The sequence below is a fragment of the Camarhynchus parvulus genome, chromosome 1 (assembly GCF_901933205.1).
Source record: "Camarhynchus parvulus chromosome 1, STF_HiC, whole genome shotgun sequence".
Lineage (NCBI taxonomy): Eukaryota > Metazoa > Chordata > Aves > Passeriformes > Thraupidae > Camarhynchus > Camarhynchus parvulus.
In genome coordinates this window covers 21,873,675-21,898,508 of record NC_044571.1, presented here as the reverse complement: position 1 = coordinate 21,898,508, position 24,834 = coordinate 21,873,675, and the positions used below count along the sequence as shown (strand labels likewise).

Sequence of the window (24,834 nt, the reverse complement as noted above, 5' to 3'; positions counted from 1 at the left end):
AGGACCTAACAGCTCCTAAAGCTTGTCTTCACAAAATTACTATGGTCTTCACATCCAAACTACTTTTTGACAGACAATGAAATATTTCCCTGAATAAGGTCTCACATGAATTAAGCATTAATTAAAAACAACAACAACCACCATACAAAAAAACCCCAACCCAAAACCAACCACTGATCACTGGAGAGAAGAGATCAGTACTGCTCCTCTGCTTCCCCTCTTGAGGAAGATGTAGACTACTACAATGGCAAGGCTCCTAGTTCTGGCTTAAAAATTGCCATGTCTAAAATTAAGATGTCCAGACTGAGGATGTTACCTGGGTGTGTGATAAAACCTCTTGTGCTCAACCTGGCTGTCTAAGCACAGCTGTGGGAAGGAGCCTTGATGCTGACATGTATTTCTATATTCTCAGTAGCCAACCCTCACGCTGCTCAGGCAGAGCGGGACAGGCAGGATGAGTCCTTTGGCACTGCCTGTGTTTGTGTGAGGCCTCTGTGTGTGTCTGTCTGCATTACCTGTGCAAGTGGCAGTTTACTGAACAATAATGTACTGGACAATGTGGTGTATATGCGAGGTCTGCAGGCACACTCACTGCTGCATGGAATGGGGAAAATGCCTCCTGTCTGCATGATTTGCCAATTCCAAACAAATATTGTTTTCTTCTGCACTGGAAACTCATGTCCTGTGGACCCATCCTGTATGAATACAAGAGTTTTCAAAGCTGTGGCTTACCAGGACAGTTCATTTTGTGTGAAAGGACTCCTTATGTTTAGGTGGTGCTTAAATGGCTCTAGTCACTTTTGTGACTGATTGGTGCGAAATTCTCTGGCCTTTCTCTCTAAGATACAGTCAATAAAATATAAAGCACACGCCCAGGGAGGGGTGGTCATACTTGTATGGGGGTAACTTTGGGACAGAAGTGTGCCTTGATATTACAATTAGGTTACAATAAACCAAGTTCATTGGAGGAGAGCGATTTCACCATGAGCAGGACATCTCCCCTGCCTGCCCTGGTTGACAGGTGCTGGGCGGCTGTCTTGTACTTTACAACAATACTTATACATTACAACAGTTCTATTCCATAGCTTCAGAGTTACTACTGAAGCATCTACAGCTAACCTAGCAGTCTGATCCAATGAAGGATATATTGCTGCAAATTGCTTCAGAGCCCTGGCATGTCCATAGCTTCAGAGCCCATCCTCTTCTGGGATTCTCTAACCCTCTCTTGGGGTCTAGCCTCTTCTAGGATTCTCCACCCTCTCCTGGGGTCTATCCTCTTCTGGGATTCTCCAACCCTCTCCTGGGGTCTACCCTCTTCTGGGATTCTCTAACCCTCTCCTGGGGTCTAGCCTCTTCTAGGATTCTCCACCCTCTCCTGGGGTTCTCTGGTACTCTACTGGTCCTTGCAGCAGCCATCTCTAGGACTCTTCTGGTCCTCATAGCAGCCATCTCTTGGTCCTTGCAGCAGCCATCTAACTCCTCCTACTACTCCACTCCTTTTGTGCTACTTGTGCTTAATTGGTTACAGGTGTAGGCTGTTCCTAGCAATCAGCTGCAACTCGTTGTGCCCCCCTACACTGGGCCATTTCTCAGCTGCAAAGCACCATTGAGCTGCCCTTCCTGCAAGGATTTTGCCAGGGCCTGGCCACAGTGTCTCCACTCTGCTCCCCTTTCTGTTCCATCCCCCTTGGCAGATGCTATGGATGCAGATTGTGGGCGTGAGGAATTATCATGGCAGCTTTTGAGCATGCCAACTGCATTCCACCCAGGGAGCAGCGACTGTATTTTACCCTATAATCCCTGTACAGTTATAACTTTTGTTAAGATGCAAATATAACTTCTCAGTTTCCTCTAATTTTATCCCCAGTCTCACACTACTAAGTTAATTTTTTTTCTAAGTCTGATTTTATTATGACAAGCTTATACTAAAGAGGTTATTCTTTTTCATCTTTTTTATATATTGGCACAATATTAATTTTTGTTCCAGATGTTTCCTGAATATCCTCCACATTTCAATACTTTTGAAAATCAACCTTGACAGTGTAGAGAACTCCTCTGACACTTCTGCTATAATTCTTTGATGCAAATTACACAGACATGCTGGTGGTACATCCAAGTGAGAGGGAGAGGGAGAGTTTAACATCCTTCAGAGTAACTTTAGTAATGGAAATTTCTTTATTGTGAACTATGAAGGGACTATATTATTTTGTTTCCCAAAAGAGAACAGAGATACTGAAGGAAACCTTTTACTTTGTCCACTGAGAATCATTGTGGATTCATTATATTTTATTTTATTCCATGTTCCAACACAAAGAAGCCATGCCTCAAACAGAAAAACTAATCCCATATTTTCCTTGCTTATTTGATACCCTGGAAGCTTTGGGTCCGTAACTTGGGTCAGTGTGTTGAAACAGCTTTGCCATGATGGGCATGGATGGGAGAATTTTCAGGAGGCCTCCTGATGCTCTACAGTCACATTAACCCAAGAAAACACATAGCAGGAAAAGGTACAGAGATATTAATTTCATTAAGTAGCTGAAGGGTTGCAATTAAATATTACATTTTACTATGTCCTTACTTTTACATGGTGATTGGTCACATTTACACTAGAATAAAAGTGAAAAAGAAGAGGAATCAACAGTCCAAACAAAATCTACTTGATGGATATCTTAACCCTACTCCATACAGCTTAGACCCGATGTAGCTATTGCTCCCATCCACAGTGTGGAAAGATAGCTCAAAAACACTGCTTCCACTTACCCTGGCTTAATGTAGGGAAAATGATTTTTTTTATCAGTGTGTAATACTTGTTTATAATTCTGAGATGCTAACTCCTTACTGTGTTGATCAGAGGGAGTACACTTAGTAATCCTGAGTTATTAAATTCCGTATTTGAAGGGATAAAAGCAAATGAGAGAAAAAGAGAGATAAAAGTGCGGTATCTTCTCTTTGTAGATAGAATGGACAGCTAGGGCTTTATGTGTATTCGACTAAGGATCCACTTTTTTGTTTGCCATTAGAGGTTTGTTTTACTTTATTTTGTCTTGATTTTAGATCTTAAACAGAAATCTTTATTTGAAAAATCTACAGCCATAATTGTAGAATTAAATAGGCAAAATACCGCATTTTGGTAGATCTGACATCTTCTTTTCAATGGTCATTAAGTTGTGGAACTACAGGTATAATATTCCTGACACTAGTGGTCTTATAAAAATAATTACAAACCCTTTACTTAAAATATAATATAATAATATTAAAGAAAATTTCCTTTAAAAAGCTGAAATGCATCACTGATATGTTTCCAAAATTTCAAATGCTATTTGCACTCTGGCTTGTAAGTTTTTAACTTCTCACAATTATACTTTTTGTTTGTGTTTTGTGATTAATTCCATCTGCAAAGCTCACGTCTGCTGATTGTTTATGTCTGTAATCAGCTGTGCAATCAGACATTTAAAGGAGTTGAATAACTCAACTACTTTGCATGCATTTCCAAAATCCCCAGCAGGTATGGGGTGGGGGGAGCATCATCCTATCATCCATGAATGATAATTGAAGATTTCTCAGCTCTGTGTTGGACTCTAGAAAGAGGTAAGGCTTTGCAGCGGTGATGATTCTTATCCCAAGCACTTTGCAGTTATGCATTGCTGGTGCAGGGTGCTCTGGGCACTGAAGGTGGCTCCTGACACCAAAGGGGATTCAGTGAGCTCTGAATTGCCATCTGGCCACCCCGCAATAGTCACATGGTCACTGTTCGTATGCACATTTTGCTCATGGTCATTGATACCTTTTTCCTATCTTTCCCTTGGGATAACATGATTAATGTCAGATACTTTATGTCATAGAAGCTCTCCTAGCTTACAACACTTCAGTTTTTAATTCTGAATGTACAAGGTAAATGTGGTCCATGCAATTAGTTGGCTTTACATTTCAGGAATCCCAGTGAATTAGCTTTAACCTTTCACATCAAAAGGGATTTTTGTTCAAATCACTAGTGATAACTGCCAGCATGCTGGGCTGTAAACTAAGAAATATGAGGATAAGATTCACTGTAAAACAAAGATCTAGGTGGTGTTTCCCCATCAAAATCCTTGATGAGGTGATAAATTTTACTTTTTGACAAATAAATCTCAGGTTGTTTTTAATTTAATTACTAGAATGCACATTTTCCCTCTTCACATTTGAAGTAGCTTGTGTTTTCCCTGGGTATCTATTAAGTCAGAGCCTGTTATCAAAGATGAGGACTCTGCCTAATAAGTCCAAACAGCCATGGGAACTTGGAGTTCTTGAACTTTTTGGTTTTGAATGGATTATATAAAATTTTATCAGACATTTCTTCAGATATTTTACTCTTACGAAGAAAAGTTACTGAACAAAACAGATAAGAATAACAAATTTTTGCTTTTTCTATGGTCAAAACCCCCAACTATTAAAATAATATTAATTTGGCAAGAACAGTTGAAATCTTTTGGTTATCAAGGCAAACAACATTAATTCAGATGTATAGCCATACATTTGAAGACAGCATTTATATTATTTCTTTTTATGTAAACCTAACAGAACTTAAAAATACCATTCCAACAATGACACCTCAGCCATGAAACCCAGCAAGGAAGATGGTATTTAATCCAGTATTAAAGTCATATACGTGTTGATGAACTTTATCTTCAAAGATGAATTCATATGAAGCATAGTGTTCAATCTTGCCAAATATATTAATCTATTGTTAGGAATTTAAACATAAATTAATCCTTGGATTTAACTTGAAACACATTCTAAGACCAAATGTTTATACCTGGCAAAGGGATGGGAAGAGGAAAGTAACAGGGGAGAGAGAGATGGGCTAAAAGGAGATTGCCTGCCTATACTTGTGTGATGTATAGCCCATTTAACAGAGGATTTTATGAGCTGCAATTACCCATGCCTCTCATGAGAGATATTTTTCCCTTCATTCTAGCCATCCCACTCAAAGAAAAAATGTGTGTGGCACACTTTTAGTCTTATCACTGCCACCAAAACAAGTAGGAAGATGCTATCATAATATGTTATAAATCATTATAGTCTGCAGTATTTTTAAAATTTTTCTATAGAATTGTTCACATCAATTAATTGCTGATGAACTTTGCCCAGCCTGATGGCACAAAGTGGATTGGCTATTCAGCTATATAACAAATTCACTGCACAGAACTAATGAAAGTCTTCCAGCAAATCACAACCCTCCTAAAGCCAGATTTTTTTCTCATCTCCAATGGTAATTTGTCCTTATCAAGGTCTTAGAAACAGCACATCTGGGAAAATAATTTTATTCTGCCCTGATTCTGAACAAAACAGGGTTAATTTTTGCAGTAGCCAGGAGGGAGCACAGCTGAGATCCGCCTCCTGTTATTGCTGGGGGCAGGAGGAAGGAATTCTGTCTTCGAGGGAGAAGGCGTTTTCTTCCAGCCAGAAAATGTGGCAGAGGGAGACATCCAATACTGTCTATTATCAGGGAGTTTTTCTGTGTGAATAATTCCTTTTCTTATACCATTTGTTATTAATATTATTGCTGTTCCTCATTGTTTTCTTGTCTCATTGCTGTTGCCAGGATTTTTTTCTTATCTCAACATGTGATCTTTACTTTTTGTGCCTCTAGTTCTTGTCTCCCACCCTCTGAAGGAGAACGGGAGGGAAAAAATTAGGTGGTGTCAGTGGTAGCATGAATTTAGTGGGAGCACTAAATTGAAGAATACCTTCCCTAAACCATGACCACTTGCACATCTCTGAAGTGACTATTTTGTTTGGCAGTTACTTAACTCTGATAATCAAACACCAAAAATGAACCCAACAACAGCAACAAAAAATAAAAACAAACAAAACTAAACCACACACAAAACCAAACAAACCAACTAATATTCCTATAAGAAAGATATTTTAATAACAACAGGTTTAAGGGGAAGAAAAGTATAAGCAAAAACGTTCATAAATTAATGAATTAAGAATGCAGGGTACTGTGTAAAAATAACAGGCAGACTAGAATCAATAACTGTGAGAACTCCCAAAGGATGGTCTCAGTCACCTTTGTAAGAACACATCTCAGATACCCAGTATGCAATCCCTCCCATGCAGGCAGTCCTAAATATGCAATTCAATTTTTGGTATGCTAAATAGATCAATTAGAAGCAGGTACAATAGAATTACAGATTATTTACAGATTAGTTATATTGGGTACTGATACTACCACAGCAGATTAGAGGTAACGGTACCTTTAAATCTTAGTCCACGACTGAGGTAAATGTTAATGCAGTCAGCTTGCTCTGCAAAGGATGCTTCATGTTGGGTGCTGTTATTTGCTAAACATCAGTCCAGGTAGTCTACACCTGGAAGTGTCACCTACACTATCACTGGAAAAGGAAATGTAAACCTCCCCATGGGGTACTCATACTAAGTGTTTAGTCCTTTAAGCAGTGTCTCTTTAAAGCAGAGTTTATTGTGATAACTCCATTTTCTGGGGAAGGTTGGTAACCTAAGTATCACAGAATCACAGAATGACTAGGTTGGAAGAGACCTTCAAGGTCATCGAGTCCAATCCATGTCCTAACACCTAAACTAAACCATCAAGTGCCACATCCAGTCTTTTTAAAACACATTCAGGGATGGTGATTCCACCACCTGCCTGAGCAGACAATTCCAGTACTTTATCACTCTTTCCATAAAAAACTTTTTCCTAATATTCAACCTATATTTCCCTTGATGCAGCTTGAGACTGTGTCCTCTGGTTCTGTCAGCTGCTACCTGGAGAAGGAGACCAACCCCCACCTGACTGCAGCCAGCCTTCAGATAGCTGTAGAGAGTGTAAGATCACCCCTGAGTCTCCTTTTCTCCAGGCTAAACACCCCCAGCTCCCTCAGTCATTCCTTACAGGGTTTGTGTTCCAAGCCCCTCTCCAGCCTCGTTGCCTCCTCTGGATGCGCTCCAGCCTCTCAACGTCCCCCCCAGACTGAGGAGCCAGAACTGGACACAGCACTCAAGGTGTGGCCTCACCAGTGCCGAGTACAGGGGAAGAATGACCTCCCTGCTCCTGCTGGCCACACTATTCCTGATCCAGGCCAGAATACCCTTGGCCTTCTTGGCCACCAGGGCACACTGCTGGCTCATGTTCAGCCAACTGTTAACCAGCACCCCCAGGTCCCTTTCTGCCTGGGCACTGTCCAGCCACACCGTCCCCAGCCTGTAACATTGCAGGGGGTTATTGTGGCCAAAATGCAGTAAATAGTAAAAGTAAATATCATTGAGAGATATCAAGGTTTTTTAAAGTTTGGATGGAGAAGAGCCAAACAGATCTTATAATCCGAAATCTCTTCCACATCGATACAGTGGACAGGCTAGCCTTAGCCTGCCTTCCTTCCTTCCTTCCTTCCTTCCTTCCTTCCTTCCTTCCTTCCTTCCTTCCTTCCTTCCTTCCTTCCTCCTTACTTCCTTCCGCCACTTCCTTCCTTCCGCCACTTCCTTCCGCCACTTCCCTACTTCCTTCCGCCACTTCCTTCCTTCTTCCCACTTCTTCCTTCCTTCCTTCCTTCCTTCCTTCCTTACTTCCTTCCTTCCTTCCTTCCTTCCTCACAAAATTTCACATAGGTGTAACTTCACTAAGGATGCAGCATTCTCTGCTGAGGTTATAAGGGGTATTAATTTCCTATCAGATACAGAATTGGCTTGAAGAAGAGCGCAGATGACAGCTGTGCACCAGCTCCCCTCATGTAGATGTCAAAAGGTTCCTTCATACAGAAGAGGTTTGCAATCTGTTCCTGATGTGATTGTCTTATAGTCAGCACTGAAAGGACCTGTGCCCTGTAGGCAATTTCACAAAACAAGTTCCTTCAACCAATAAAAATAACAATTATATGATGAATGGAATGTATTTAGGACACATGGAATGTATTTAGGACACATGGAAAGTGTTTAGGACACTCCAGACAAAAAAATTAATTTCAAACACGAATTTCAGTCGTATATGTACTCCACAACATTGATAAAATCATTACTAGACTTATATAACATAGGTTAAGGATATATGACAGGATGAAATTACATGAGTAATAAATCTCCTTGCAGTAAGATTTGCTTTAAAGAGAGGAAAAATTCCACCATGTTTTTTCTTCTCATATTGCACCAAAAAAATAAAATCAGTTACCTAATATGTTTGGTCTGAAAAAACCAAATTTTTTGCAATGTTTCAGATGCAGCCATCTGAAATAAGAACAATGTTGAGGGCTATAATGGATCAGTTTACAAGGCTGCAGTCATGGGCCTCTAGGAATCCATTTTGACTTAATCAGCTTTCCAATTTTTGAGGTAAAATGCAGCAGTTCTGGATCATATCCAAGAATGAGGACACAGTAATAAAAAAGATTCAATATATTTTGCATAGTCTTCACAATTTTAAATCAAGATGGTATTTTAGCAAGTATTAACACTTGTTTTCCCTCATGTTCCCCATTCCTCCCCAGTTTTTGGGTACTGTAATGAAAAGTCTTCTGTCCCTATTTAAAAACAGCTTATGATATCCTTGTCTCTGCAGATATTAGGCAGCAAGTTAAATACATGAAATATTTCTATGTCAGAAAAACTAGTGTTTGATGAAATTACATTCTGCTACAGCAAAAAGACACTTCCCAAGGTGCAGCACTATTGAACCCCTTTCAGCATTTTCTGAAAAGGAAAAACATTCCCTAGTGTAGCACTTACCTCCTCTTTCTTCAGCACAACTACCACGGTCCAGTGCTTGACCATGTCTCAGCTGATTAACTCAGGAGCATGAGAAGCAGCAGCTGAGATAACCACTGAGAACAGCAGCTGTTCTAGTATGCCACAAAGTCACTTCTCTGTACTTCTGGCAAAGTGCACAGAGATTTGTCTGCAAGTTAAGCCTAACTGCATTTCACATATTTTTGTTTACCTCTAAAGTTCATGTATAATAGGTAAAACTGAGAACAGTGTTAAAACTTGTGCATTTCTGAATTTGTTTGGTTAACAGCTAGAATGACTCCTCTTATTTTCATGGTCTCAGGCAGAGAATAAGAGAAGGCTCAGAATGATTGATCTGTGTGTCTTCCTCTTTCCCTACATGTTTCTACCTACACTTCCTTTGGATAAAGTCTTTGGAAATAAAACTATTTTGCAGAAATACCATATTTGCATTCTTCCCCCAACAAGCTGCATTATTTTGTGAGGAGATGGTGGCAAGCATATTTTTCTATCAGTTGTAGGTATGTGTGATCTCCTAGCAAACACTTCCTTTTCTGGTTATCTGGGCAAAGAATCTCTAATTTGAAATTCCTAATGTTTTTTATTTTATCACATTGGAGTGTAAGATAGCAGTTATACTTGCAGCCATACAGTGATTTGCATTGGATACTGTTACTATTAGACACATTGCCCAGACTCTAGGTATGTAGGTAGAATTAATTAATTAAATTACTAGCAAGACATCAAGTTGATTGTCAAATTTACAGGAAAGTTAATTAACCTTGGTTATCCAGCTTCCAAAGTTCTCTAAGTGAGGAAAAGTTGTCTGTCAAAGAGTAGTCAGTAAGACCACCATAATACACTTTACTCAAGTAGCCATGATGGCATGGATGAAAGGAAGTCCAAACCAATATCCCCTTCCATGGGCAAATTGCTCTAGGGGGTGACTCTTATCTGTAGAAACCTGAGTTTCATAACAGAGCGCCTTTGCATTTTTTTGAGATGAGTTTTCCTTCCATTGACACAAAACATTTTCCTGTCATAGTTACTGCTTTTACAGTTTTGCTAAGGACAAGGCTTTACTGTTTCTCTTCTTTCATTTCATTGGAGTGCTAGGTCCTAGATGGTTTATACCATGGGTCAAATCCTGGTCTCCAGCTCCCTTCTTCTACCATTCTGTTCTTCTCCACTAAATAATGCCCTCTCTGCTACTTTTTGAATCACAGGAACTTTGGATATTAACCGTGATCCTGTTAATGTTTTATTTCATATTCCAGTTTTATATTGGAGATATTCTGGGGAAAGAGCCATAAAGAGAGAAGCGAGAGCTGGAGTGCTCTCTCTTTCTGCGGAAGCTTGTTTAATCACCAGAGTGAGCCAGCACCTAACATTTTGAATATGATAGCTTAGAGCCCATAAATCAAAGGGCTGAAGAGCAGAAAAGACCAACAGACTTTCTTATGCTGCCCCCCGCCCTCTAGTATAGGCATTTTTATTTTTTTTTTTACACTGAGCTACCCTGGTGTGAACACAGCCACTGGCATGTACAATGAGCCCTCCTTCTGGAATTGGCTTCCTTGGCTCTTGAAGTTCTGGAAGGGGTTTAGTTTGATCCTTGCCCTTCTTCTGTCCTTCATTGTAACAGGTAATCAGGCCCACAACTTAGACTTATTGGCCAGAGGGAAGATTAACATAAAGTGTTGATAAGAGTCATGTTTCTCTTGGGACAGAGAAGTGTTCTGAGAGAACTTCTTTTCCTCCACTCCACTATTTCCATTTATTTCCATTAGTTTTACAAAAAAAGCAGTCCTACCTTCTCAATGCCAGTAAATTCAGTGAAGATACAAATTGGTTAAACTAGGAACAAATGTATGGAAACAAATTAACTGGGAAAAAAGGAGTTGCTATATTTTTGTTGTTTAAAATTATTGTAATATTAAAAAAATTGGTAACAAAATTTTGATATGGCCCATGGAATTGTGGGATTTACTGCCTAGCTGTGTTTTTGGTGTCTAAATTTATCTAGATTAAAAAAAAAGCAGATTTCTGTATGGATAACCAGTATCTAGAGCTAGCAAGAAAGCAGCAAATTTCAATCTTCATTCTCTATTTGTTAAAGACAAATATGAATTGTAAAGTAGTAGAAAATAATTGCATTTTTTCTTCTTATGAGTTTTCTCACAATTTTTTTTTCTAATTTGGATTCTACTGAAGACATTTTTTGGAATATATGCAACATGAGTGATTCTGGGCAGAGGTTTCTTTGGTTTAAGTATAACATTCTTTAGAAAGATACCCAATCCAAATGAGGAATGAATATCTGAGCTTTCTCTGATCTTTATTTGTAGAAGGCAAATGCCAAACTTCATAGAAGTCAGACTGCATTTGAAAATTAATCCTGTTCCAAGGCAATGAATTTTTATTTGAATATATTCAATGAAACTCCATTTATGTAGATCTTTTCAACCAGGAAATTCTACCAAAATTAATCCTGTTGAAGTTCCAGTAAATCCTAATTCACTTGTGAGGTAGAAAGGAGTTTAAGTTTCAGTACAACAGTTTATACATAACAAACTTGTCTTTTTTTTTCTTTTCTTTTTAAATTTATTCTCATGACTGAATTTAGCTCCATCTTGCTGCACTGATCCTATTTTCCAATGGCAAAAACTTGGTCACAAATTTCTGCATTTATTTTCTGGAGGCTGGAATCTTTCTCAGGATATGCCTGAAGCACATGTTCTATATTAAGCCAAATAAAATTAAATGTATCCTTAAAATTAAGCTGGTGCTTATTCTTTGCTTAATAAAAATTAATTAAGCATGTGTTAATTATTTACTGGGATTGAAGTCTGCTTGCTGAGTTAGAGGATAGACTTTTTGGATTAGTTTTTAACAGTCCTCTTCATAAAAACACAGATGGAGCATTCAAATGTCCTGATTGCTCACATGTTCTCATGATCTGTAGCCAGGATCTGGTATGGATTTTTTTTCAGTTCAGTCAGAACAGGACTTCATCTGGAAAGCAGCAGATGGAAGGAAGGGAGGGGATCCAAGTTTTTAATCCTTTTTTCCTTTTTTTATTTTCTGAACAGATGTTGTTGAGATGATCGAGCTACAGAGCCACAAATCCAACCAAAAACTGGGTAAAGAAATATATACAAACATATGTTGATACTTGGTACATGGTTAATCAGGCAGGCTACAGTCATCTACTGCTGACATGAATATCTCCCTCCCATATAATGAGGAGGACAGGATTTTTAGGGCTCCTGTAGAAGAAGGATTTAATTTTGTGTGCTGTTTTGATTTTTCATTCAGTCAAGAGAAAAGCTAACAACAACAGTCAAAATTACTTTAGTAAGAGTTAAATGGTTCAGCACAGGACCAGGAAGTTGGTAAACAACAAGCTGAAAATTATGTGGAAGAAATTTTACCAGAATGATGGGAAGGTTATGGCATATGGCTCAGGTTCACAGATTTCAGTTTGGGGCCATGATTTCGCTGACAACTGTCAGGTGGGATACTAAATAAATGGAAAAATAATTGTATACAATAGGATTTGCTGATGAGTTAAGGAGCAGTATTTTTCTGATTAGTAATTTTCATAAAGATAAGGCTATCACACTAGAACTATGCTGATCTTGCCATGGTGGTTTTGATGAAGTAATTCTGATTTTGTCAGCGATATATTTATTGCATCTACATCTTTAAAACCAAAATTCATTACTTCGATGACAATTCCTTCAAAGTAAAGTATAAATGAGATGTCTCACTTTATTTTTTTGCAAAACTCACCAGTTAAATTAAATATATGCAAATCTTTGAAAAAGTTACTAATTACAGCTTATTAAAGCTTCTTCTACATAGTAACTTCCTTGTTGAAATCCAGTGATTATGAATGAAGGGGATCCCAACAGGCACCTGTTTTACACTTGAAAGCTCAGAATTATTGCTCTACAGTAAAACATTGTGCTGTGTAACATAAGTCAAAGGAGGAATTGTACAGCAATAGTTCTGTTATCTTGTCTGGAAAGATCAGAAATGGAGTTCAGGTTGGATGGGACAGGTTGTTGTCACTACACAAACAGTTATGACTGCAATATCCATGGCCAAAAGAAACAACATCATATGGACAATACTTACACTAAATCAATATTTACTCTTTTTTGAAAAAATGCCTCCAGATCCTTAGAATGGAAAGCATTTAACAGCAAAGAATTATACTGTATGTATAAAAACATTCTGGTATAATCTAGGTCATATCTGACTGACCGTATAGAATAAAATGTCCTTAATTTCCTGAGGTATAAACAGACAACTATAAAAGAAAATAATAACAGTCTACATAAAAGATGTAAAATCGTGAGTTTTTATAAACACAGAAGGAAGAAAATCACCATGAATACTGAAGAGTCCATAACTCATTAATTTCTGTTCCTGACAAAACACCCTTAAAGCTAAAACAGTTAAACATCAGGAATGCCTAGAAAATATTTTTTGGAGGAAGATCATATATAAACATATAATATTAAAAAAACCCAAGATCAGAGCAGCCTTCTCATAATACATGGAAATTATCGGATTTGACATATTTCAGGCCTCTTGTCTTTATGGAGTTTGGTATTTTACCAAGACTGTGAAGTACCTCATGGATACTCATTAGAAATGAGGGATTTAAGTGCTGAATACAATAATTAATTTTATAAAACTGTCATAAAGGTACATGAATACTACAGCTTTCTTTAGACAAGGTAAAAGACATTGCTTCCATCATGTCATACATTAAATTGTGGACTCCACCAAAATCTTCCTATGTATCTAGCATTTTATAAAGAGGCCTTTACCCTTGTATTGACAAGATACCAGAAAGAGACAGAGTAAGAAGGACAGCTGACAACAACAGTTTAATTTCCATTAAACATTTAATGGAAATTATGGTAGCCAGAAAAAGACATTTTAAGTATTTATCTAAACCAAATCTGCAATTCCTGCATTTTAAAAAATACATAGTAAAACTCTGTAGGGAAATTGGTGAAAAACAAGGACACAAGGACAAGGAAAGAATGGAAACTAAGGACAGCCTACTGAAAGCTATTAGCATAAAGGAGTTAGGGCCATAACTTTATCAGAATTCAAGCACAGAGATACACTTATTTCACAAGAATGAAAGAGAAGGCTACATGACACATGGACTATAAGAAGGATATAAGGAAATGAAAGAAACAAGATGCAAAGAATTTTGGCTCAATTCTAAGATCATATAAACTTGTTTAGCTCCTAGCGGGTGATCAAAATATCAGAAAAGATAATGACAGAATTACAGAATAATGGAGGTTTTGAGGGATGTCTGGAAGTCATCTCATTCAATCTCTAAGAAGAAAACAAAAAAACACAGAATGTACAACAGAATCCCTGTTGCAAAAAGTGGGGAAAAAAAAGAAAAAAGACAACACAATACAAGTGGAATAGATGGGTAAGCATGGTGATGCTTTAAGATTTTAGCCTTTAAATTTTTCAAATCCTGTGCTGCATTAGTGCATAACTCTAAACTTCATATAAAGTGTTAACTACTGTCTTCACAGTGTGGTCAGACAAAACAATTCCTCTGGGCTTGGAACCAAAGGACACCCTACAGCCAGAGGCCCCAAAAAGTAAACAAAAGTGAATTGGGCAGGGAGGGGGAGAGTTAGCTGGGGGAATATGACTTCATTACCTGAAGCTGGAATTGGACAATTAACCTCTGATATGCAAATAGACCAAACTTATATCTGTCTGAAAAACCTGTGACCATTGTCCATCTTGGGTGTAGCCTCTGTCAGGCTTTTGACTGCCCAAGGTTTATCTACTGAAGCCCTTTAATAAATACCCACTTTATTCTCTTAACTTTGTCTTAGCCTCTGTTCTAGGTAGCCACTCCAAGGCATCAATGGGATGAGGAAAAGAATAAACATATTGATAGCACTAATGGTGTCAAAAACATTTTAATGGGATAAAAGGCAATCCAGAACAGATTTCTGATTAAGACAATAAGTAATTCAAGTGTTAACAGAACAAGAAGCTTCCAATGCAGTTACAATAAATTGTCTAAATAGTTCCATAATATTCTCAGAAAACATTATGATGTGAATAGAACAAGGCTGGATTCACTTAACAGAAAGATGCTGTTTAATATTGCGTTTATCAAAAGGACAAATCATAAACATTCCAGACAATTTATCAAAGGAAATGCATAAAAGACTGAATGTTAACAGGATTTTTGCACTCTAGTTTTGAGGAAGAAAGTAGAATATGAAAAACAATCATAAAACTGAAATAAAATTTCATTTTCCTTTAAATTCATCTCCAGCCAAGAACATGTTCATAGGCATTAGGCATCAATCATATGCTGGTAAACCAAACAGCTCTGGTTTGAAATCTTCCATGGACTTCAGCACCAGTGTTGCCTCCTTTTTAAAATCTGCACCTAAATTTTCATCTGGAATCATAACCGCTTGCATTCCTGCTGCCCGGGCTCCTTTGACTCCCCCTGGTGAATCTTCAAACACAAGACACTGAAAAACAAGAAGGTGAGGAGAAAAAAATAATTATAATGTTAATATGAACTTCTAATAGCTTGTTTTAAAAGAGAGAATGATCCTGAATGAAACTTAGTAGGAAAAGTAAATTTCCTTCTTGTCTTAGACACCCCTAATTAGAAGAAGAGCAAACCTCTCAGTTTGAACATCTGCATGGTAATTAACCTTTAATTAATTTCAATTCAAAAAACATCAATACACTTACTTAAATCCCAGAAAGTGGTTATCCAGATGTTCCTAAGTGCTTTAATAGGGACGTGTTTAATCACAAGCTTAAAGCAAAATTAAGCAAGTGCCTAAATAAGCAGGCAATTTAACTTTTCCAAACCAACTTTAAAACCTGCAAAATGGCAAAAGCAGTGCCTCACAGGTATGGCATTTCCTACACACACAAGGTATGGGCAGCACTAAACTACCTAGGTCAACAGTAGAACTTTGGATGATAGAGAACTTCAGAGAAAGACATTACTTATCAGAAGAGTGCTGTCAAAGTCATACTCTATTTACTTAATTCTTCCAATTCAACAATGACAAAGAAAACAAGCAATTATATTGGAAAGTTACATTTAGAGAAGAAAGAGTTTAGTAAGGTAGAACTTCCATGCCTTACAATAGTCACAGTCATTCCAGATTGGAGTCTGGAAGCAAAGCTAAAATTTTTAAAAACAATCACACGTTATTTATATGGATTTTGTAATTTAATGTTGAAATACTGAATAATAAACAAATAAGATAAACATATAAAAATCATATGATCCGAAATTTTATATAATGAAAGATAATGTTTCTGGAGATTATTCCAGAATTTATATAATGAAGCATCTCTTTCTGCCTCTTTCTGTCCATGACCTGCAAATTCAGTTTGGATTTTTGGTCATGGATAACCCAAAGCAACTTTTGGCATCCAAGGACCTGAAAAATTCTGACTGATACCAACACATGGTTTCTAACACTTCCCCAATTCATACTGCATTTATTATCAATATTAGCACTGCTACTGTTACTAATGCCAAAATCACTGCGACAAGTAATTTTAGTAATTGAAAACAGATGTTGGGATGGTTAGGGCAATTTTCCTCACATCTAGCAATTAATGCTCTCAGGCACATGGTGTGATTCCTGAGCCTGTCCTGTGCAGGGCCAGGAGCTGAACTTTGATGATCCTTGTGAATCCTTTCAAACTCAGAATATTCTATGATTCTATGAACATACAACATCATACTGCACCTTTTAGGTTCTGAAACACACAACTATTTCACTGCAGAACATAAAGGATGCACAGCATTTATTCTGGCTTTGCTCTAAGGAAACCAAGTTGTAACTTGCAAAAGCTTTATTACATTCAAAGAAAAAAATTTGGCAAGATGTATCAAATGTCTGCCCTATATACACCTATCTATGGTATATATGGGACTGTGGAAGGTATATATGGACTGAGGAAGGAGAAAAATGAAAGAACCCTCTCCTGATTTCCTTTCTTTTTAAAATATTGATTCTTGCCTTTCAACATATCAGCAACAGCTTGGAGTTTGTGAAGTGAAAAGGTGCTTTCTACCTTGCATGTAATAAAGTAAGACCTAATTAATAATTTTTAGTGAGCCAAAGGAATCACACCAATGTTTTCTGTGCTCATTTCCTTCATACAGTCACTGCATTCCTGTTTGAACAATTGACACATTCAAAAGTTGATCATTATCACTACAACTAACTACAAATATGTAAGCAGCTGATCCTAGAAAGCTTCATACATTTGCTATTAGAATGGAAGCATGGCTATGCCTATAGGTTTTGTTCTTAACAATAACTTAGTTCATGACCTTAAGCACTCTGAGGACAATAAATGAAACTCTGACAGGCTTTGCTTTTTGAAGAATAAGCTTAAATGTTGCACAGAAGAGCATTATCAAGGCCTTTCAGACACCTTTTGTGATCCAGCTCATACAAAAGAATGTACTTCACTGCTCTGCCTTGAAAGACCTAACTGGCTTCCATGATGTCACTAAACTTACTTACTAATGAAAAGCTTAACTAATTCCATGGAACTAGACACAATTTAAACTCTTAATTACCAAAGAAACCAGGCAAATGACCCATAATTACAGTGTCTTGCATGTTACAGGAAATAAGTGTACTAGGTCTTCCTTAAGCCTTTCTTTTTACTGAAACTTATTGTCAACAGCACAGTCACATTTTTAATGGATGACAAAAGGTTTACAGAGGTTCACACATGAAATGGATTCATTAATACATAGAGATGTTATAAACTCTTCACTGTCCTGGACCACCCACACACTAAATTTAGAGATATGAAAGCAGCCAAGTTCTTTTCCATTTTGCATAAGTATTGCCAATATCAGCATCACTCCAACTGAGAGACAGATGAGATTTATACAGACTTCAGCTGAGATTCTGGCTGCTTCTGTGCATTATTTCTAAAACTTGTGTCATTGATCAATACTACTCCTATGAGATCTCTCAAAAGGTCATACTAATATAGGACAGTTCTCATTCTGGAATGAACTAAATGCTTAAAAAAGTATAGCAAAGTATATTAATTTACATTTCACTCTATGAATCTAGAAAAAAAATTAATCACATAACCAGAGGAAAAAGTAATATTACTGCAGCACCTCATTACTTCATCCTCCTACATTAAATGCAAGAATATAAGAAAAGAGTGTTAGTTAGGCTCTTGGTATGTACAGCAGGCCCTCTCTACCCTATATACTACAAAAGCCTGGATGGAATAATTATGTGACTAACAGGGATACCCATAAGTGTTACTGCAGTTAGTGATAACCAAGAAGGCTGGAAGGATAAAAGACTAAAATCAGTTTTAAAATTAAGATTTAGGAAGACCTGTGAATAAAATATATTTGCATAGGGATTGCTTATCTAACAAGTATCCTTGACCACATATGACACTACCATATCAGCTCTAAAACAGACTGAAGGATGAGACCAAAGATGCCATGACTTATACAGAATTCATCTGCAAGTTTAACACTACCATCTATTGTTCTATAAGGAAAGAATGAAAGTTTTCATCACTGTCCACAAATGACACAGAAACATTTAGTATCAGAATGTGACATATTATGTTTTGGGCTTCTTATGGATTACATCTCACACTCTGTAACTTCTTCATTTTTAATTGATGTTTTTCTCCTTCCTAATCTAATCAACTGGTCAAAAGCATGATGGGTGATTTGAAAATTTTGCACTGTAGAAATATGTGGTACCCATATACATCAATTTATGTATTTATGCACAATAAAGTCTTCTATAAATGTTTAAGGCCTAATTTAAATTTCATTCTATCTCTAAAAAATGCCCCAAGACAGGCTGCAGGAAGTAATTCACCAAGTACAGCCAGATCACATGGATATCAGAATGACAGTTGATTTCTGTAAACCAAGAGGTGCTCAGGCCTTCCATTTCTACAGATAACTTGCTGACTGTTCATTGCCAGAAATGTTTTTACTATTTTCTTTGTGACAAACCAGCCCATACTACATGGTTAAAATTCAAAACTAAATAGTATCTAAGAAGTAACTTTGCAGTCTGAAAGTTATTACTACTGCAATCACGGTTTGTGGTTTGTTCAACAGCTTTTGTAATTTTTTCTTGCTCATTTTTTTTTTTAGATTTTCAAAATAATTCCAGTACTAACCAACTGTGTTAGTCATGTGAGTGACCCAGAAATTTTTAAGAACCATAATATAACTCAGAATACAACACAGATCCATCCATATCTCATACAAAATATTGAGATGCTTAGAAGGGGCTGTTTGTCATTTATGGGAGATGGTGGAAACTCACAAAAAGGGAGAGGAAACAACAATTTTAACATCATAACACAGATGCTGGGCAATTTTTTGGCTCAACTTATATTTTCTTTTTTCTTACGTTGTCACTTTCCAGATACTTGGGAACAAGAGGTAAATATATTTCTGGGTGACCCATTCACCATCAGTTACTTAAACATTATTGAATTAATCCATTTTAAGCAGCTGCATTATTTGCAGTCTTGGTCTCCTACTGTGTTAATTCTCTGATGAATTAAGAAAAAACAATAATGAAATAATGTAGTTAATGTTTCTCTCCTAATATTTGGACTTACACTCCTTCCAGAAATAGTTGGGAAAAATTCCAAAAGTGAATACAATAATAAATTATATTTCATTTTATGTTAAAGACGTGCCAGTTTGACCAGCCAGGGATAACAGAATCATAATAAATATGCTGTTAAGAAAGTAATGCAGCTTACAGCCCCACAACTTAGTTCCATTAAGGAAAATGAGGAGTAAGCCAAGATGTTTTTAAATGCTATAACAAATTAATAAACTGGAAACTAAAAATCAACGTAATTAAGCACCAGAATATTCAGAATACTAACTACAGCCACCATTCTTTATGAGTCAATGATTCATATTAAGAACTGTTCGGAAATTACACACACATATGCTTTTTAATTCAGATTTTTATTAACTCACTACTAAGAATATGTTGCAGACCATTATAAGAATCAAATTATTTACCATAAAACATACAAAATAAAAAATCATTAGCATGATTTCAAAAAGGAAGAAAGAAAAAAGTGTTGCATCTGCACATAATTAGATCACTCTGGGTTTCTAGCTCTCACATAAATGCCACTTTACATTTCAGACCACACCGGCAGTTCCTCTCTCACAAACCAGTTCATGCAACATTATCTCAAGGAAGGCCAGAAGGAATAAAATGGTTTGGATAGAGAAGAAGGAAGAGAAATTTCATATTTCTTGCTTATTTTCAAGACTCGATCAAATGAAAGAAAGTGTTTCTGTGAGTGACAGTCAGGCCCAGACACAGTGGCTCTGTGAGGCAGGGAGAAGGTCACATTTACATGCAGGGTTACTCTGATCATTCCAGATGGCTGGAGCACTCTTTCCACAGAGCACTGTGTGTTTAGAGGACAGCACACTGGGAACTTTGTACGGTAACTTGTGTTAAAGGCCTCAAGAAATTCTCAGGCGTTTCTGAAACAGTGTCCAATTATCCTGGCAGCAGAAATCTAACTCAATCAACTGCAGCTTGGATTAGCCATAGAAGAGTATTGTTCCTTTATGGAGAACACAAGGCAAATACTCAAGATGTTCTCTACTGAGGATACTCATATTGCATAACATGCTGGAGTTTTATGTCACTTGTCACTTATCTCTAAAACTGGCCTAAAAAGTAATTCTGTACAATGAAATAGTTAATTTGTGCTGCCTTCCCTTCCACAGAGAACTATCTTTATTACACCCACTGACTTCCTTGACATGTAATACACCACATTCGAGGAATGCACATTGCATGCAGAGCTCAGAACTGTAGGACAAAACACACTGAGTGCCTGAAGGCCATTTGGAACACCGTATTCAACACATGTCCAGCCAAAGCAGGCTGCTCAGGTCCTTGGCCAGGTGAAATTTGAGCATTTTCAAGTATGCAGATTCCTCATACCTCCTGGACACCTGTTCCCATACGGTGAAACCATAGGGTAGAACCAGCCCTAGGGTGGAAATGGTTTTCCAAGAATCTAGGAGTTTCTTGTGTTCCACCTTCTGCCTGTTGCCTACTGCATGATCACTATGCATCTTGGAGAAGAGGTTGGGCCCATTTCATGAGCAAACACATCAGAGATACAAGCCAGGTACACCCAAAGGAGGAAGTTTTGATGCATCCAGATTCTAAGTCTTGAATTGAAACTGGAAGTAGGCACCAAAAGTATTTCCTGAATAAAAGCAGTGAACTTTTTGCCACAGGAAATATGGACAAACCCACAGGTGCAGGCTGCCAGGGCAGGTACCCTTCCTGCTTGTTTAGGGTAACTGGACACCATCACTTGCCTACAACTGCCTCAGTAGGTGCAGCAGAAGGCACTTGATTCTCATGGAGCATGCTAATCTTTCTAAAATCTGTTTTGGCAATAGTTTGTTTTTGTTCTATAGTGCCTCCTTGACCAGTGTTATTTTGCCAAACAGAAAGATCAGCTTGCATAGTGAAATTTACATGAATTTGATCTAAACATTATTTAATGATTGTATAATCTTTCATGGAAATGTTAATAACAGCCTACATATGGTTCAGACATAAGGTCATTTCTTAATTTCTTCAATAAAGAGAGAAAGGGTCAGAAAAGGCATTAACCTTCAAACAGGTTTTCATTGGGAGTGCAAAAACGTCATGGAAAAGGTCCTTTTTTTCTATTCAGTACAAGCTTCTCACTGAACTATACAAGAGTGTCACCAGTCTGGAGTGACTTGGTGAGATATAGCTGCATTACACTTTGACTCTTCCTGATCAGGAAGAAAAGAGCCTTTCTTTCAAAATTCAAAGCTGAAAGTTATAGTAGAAAATATTTAAGATTATTAGCATAAAGCTCCAAGCACAAAGCCAGAAACTACCACCTTTAAATAAAACAAACAAAACACTAACAAAATTCTAATAAGTGTTCTCTATGTATTTCAACTACAGAAAAAAACCCAAACCACATTCAAAATGGCAGTTCTCTCTTCTCAATATGGATATTCAGAGGAAAGTGAAGAAGAATGTATAAAACCAAGTTTGAAAGAATATTAACTCCTAAAGTTAAGAGGAATATAAATGCTCCTGTTGGGCAGTGTCTGAATCCTACACGCTCATCCCTTCAATCCATCTTATACCTGGCATGCCTAAAGCTGATTGTACATGTAAACCCACAAAACAGCTGTGCAAGTGTTTATGAACGTGCTCCTTCAACAGTAGCCCACCTGTGGCCATTGGGTTATGGTAAAGAATGTCATAATTCCATAATTTATTTTGCAACAGTAATCTAAAAATATCACATCTGACATGAAAAGCCTCATTACATCAGTAACCAGAACTATTTAAGTAACTGTCCTGTGATTTCAAAAGATGATTTCTCAACCTCTTAGTTTACAAAGCTGCTTTGACTCTGCAAGAAAATGAAACTCAGAACTCAAAATTTCTTTCCTAATTCTCTTTACCTGAGAAATTATTTCTGTGTGCTAAACACAATATTTCTAAAAAATGTGAAATCTACCACCAAAAGTAAAAGAATTCATTATAAAACCCTATTTCTACATGCACTATGTATGATATAGTTCCTTTTGGAACTATTTATTATGAGAAATAATTAATTCAATGGACCCACTTTCCTAACCCTGACTGAGGGATTAACTGTAAATGCACTCAAGTTCTACTAGATCAATAAAATTATTATTGGTAAAACCAAAATTTTTAATAAGAACTATGTATTAAGAGGAAAGTTTAAAAAAAAAGTCATAATTCTTTTTTTTAGATTACAGTAGAGAAGTTGTGTATTTCACATTAATCCCTACCTTGTTTTTATCAGCTTCCTTTGTTTATTTAGGGAAGCTATAGTTACCTAAGTATTTTGATCTATGAAAAATGCAGAGAAGAAAAGTCAGTGAATATCAAACAGTTTTATGTGAATCAACCATTACGACAGGCTGCTCCTCTAGAAATTTCTTTCTACTTCAAACTCCAAGCCCAAATAGTTATGTAAATAAGAAAATTAATATACTCTTAAAAAATGAATTCAAATGTAAAAAGTTATTTAAGTCTTAATCTCAAAATATTTCAACATGCTTTTGTTGAAATTCCCCCAATATGATCTAGCCATTTTATATACCACATAGAAACACTTTTTAAAACGCATTGATGAGATGTAGTTATCAAGCTGTCCCTATTTTTTTACTAGGCCAGATCTACCAGATAAGAGAATGCTAAGGTCACTTCAACCAAGGGCTCTTTGTTCTTATTTTTGACTCAGGTATGCTTACAAGGAAGAGTAACATGTCATTTTCCATGAAAGGAATAAGGTGTGCATATAAATGAATGCATAAGAGTGAACAAAATGAATGAAAAAAATAGAAAAGCATGTTTACTTAACTCTGTGTATGTATGCATGTAGATAAATACATGGTGTATATGGTCTCCATACAGACAGTCTCCCTCTCTGTGGCATAAGGCTTATTGAGTTTAAGAGATATGTTAGATCAGTAACCAACAGAGCCATGACACTGGCTTAACAGAACATTATTTTGGGAATATTGCCATGGTATCAGCAACTTGTTACTATGCTTGTCACACAACTTCTGCCCTAACTTCTTTTGGGTACTCAGTTCTTCAAAGAAACAAGTTTATTAATATTGGGTTCTCATTAGCTTTGCTTAATATATTTTTTTATCTAAAACCCCCCCTGTTCTGTACATTTCAACCACAAATAATGTTCAGATTCAACAGGGTATAAAGCTGACAGATGGCAGACTAATTCAAAAGGAAAACTACCACATATTTGCCTATAAAACAACCTCTCATGGGCAAAGTCCTCAAAACACTTCATCAGGCCATATGCTTAAGTGAAAACTACTTGCTCATCCAACACAATAAGGACTTTATATTAAAAGTAAGAATCATTTCATGAATCTGCTGATCTGAAGTATCCTGCATTTGCTGACCTTCAATAGTTTGAGTGAGTCTTTAGAAAAGGGATGAGGGTGGCTAATTTCCCATTTAACCTGTGTCCACGTCTCTGAAACTCTGAATTGTTACTCTAAAGCTTGTTGCCACATTATTTTGCTATGCAATTATTAACTAATTATTGCTTTTTAATGGACCCCTCATAATATACATATATACACAGAAAATGTGCAAACAATACATAAGTATTGTATGGACTCAGAATCACATGATTCCAGAATGGCTGGTTATATTATGGTGTTATAATGCTAAGCTTGTGGGTTTGATCCCTGTATGGACCATTCACTTAAGAGGTGGATTCATGCTCCTTGTGGATCCCTTCCAACTCAGAATATTCTGTGATTCTGTGATTCCATGACTGAGATTGGAAGCAACCTCTGAAGGTCACCTGGGCCAACCTCCTGCTCAAGCAAGGATACCTACAGCCCAGGACAAGACCTAGACAGAGTAGATTTGAGTATCTCCAAGGAGCAAGACTCTGCCACCTCTCTGGGTAACCTGCAACAGCGCTCAGTCAACCCTATGGGGAAAAGGTGTTTCCTGATGCTCCTGCCTTTCAGCTTGTGTCCATTGCCTCTGACCACTAATGAGTGCCTGGCTCTTTCCATTCTCCCTTCAGGTATTTACTTGCATTAATGTTTCCCTGAGCCTTCTATTCTCCAAGCTCACTTTGCCTTTCCTCAAATGTGATATGCTGAAATCCCTTAATTATCTTGGTGTCCCTTTGCAGGACTCCCTCCAGCAGCTCAACGTCTCTTGTACTGGGAAGTGCACAACTGCTCCCAGTATTTTCCTGGTGTGGTCTTACCAGTGCTGAGTAGAGGGGGAGGATCAATTCCCTCAATCTGCTGGCAAGACTCCTCCTCATCAGCCACCTTTGCTGCAATGGAACATCGCTGGCTCATGGCCAACTCAGTGTCCACCAGACATTGTAATTACCTTTTTTTCTGACCACAGGAAATAAATCAATTGGGTTTTCTTTCCTGTTCAAAAGTGTGCAGCTAGA

The 24,834-nt window shown here is 37.3% G+C and overlaps 1 protein-coding gene across 1 annotated transcript in view; it reads right to left on the bottom strand.

Moving 5' to 3' along the window:
• Positions 1-14,781: 14,781 nt before the first annotated feature.
• The window catches only part of PUDP (pseudouridine 5'-phosphatase), a 64,129-nt gene continuing 54,076 nt past the window's right edge, over positions 14,782-24,834 (bottom strand). Inside the window, exon 5 of the mRNA XM_030962984.1 lies at positions 14,782-15,269. Coding sequence (XP_030818844.1) covers positions 15,093-15,269 — 177 coding nt within the window. The 3' untranslated portion in view covers positions 14,782-15,092. The remainder of the gene's footprint in view (positions 15,270-24,834) is intronic.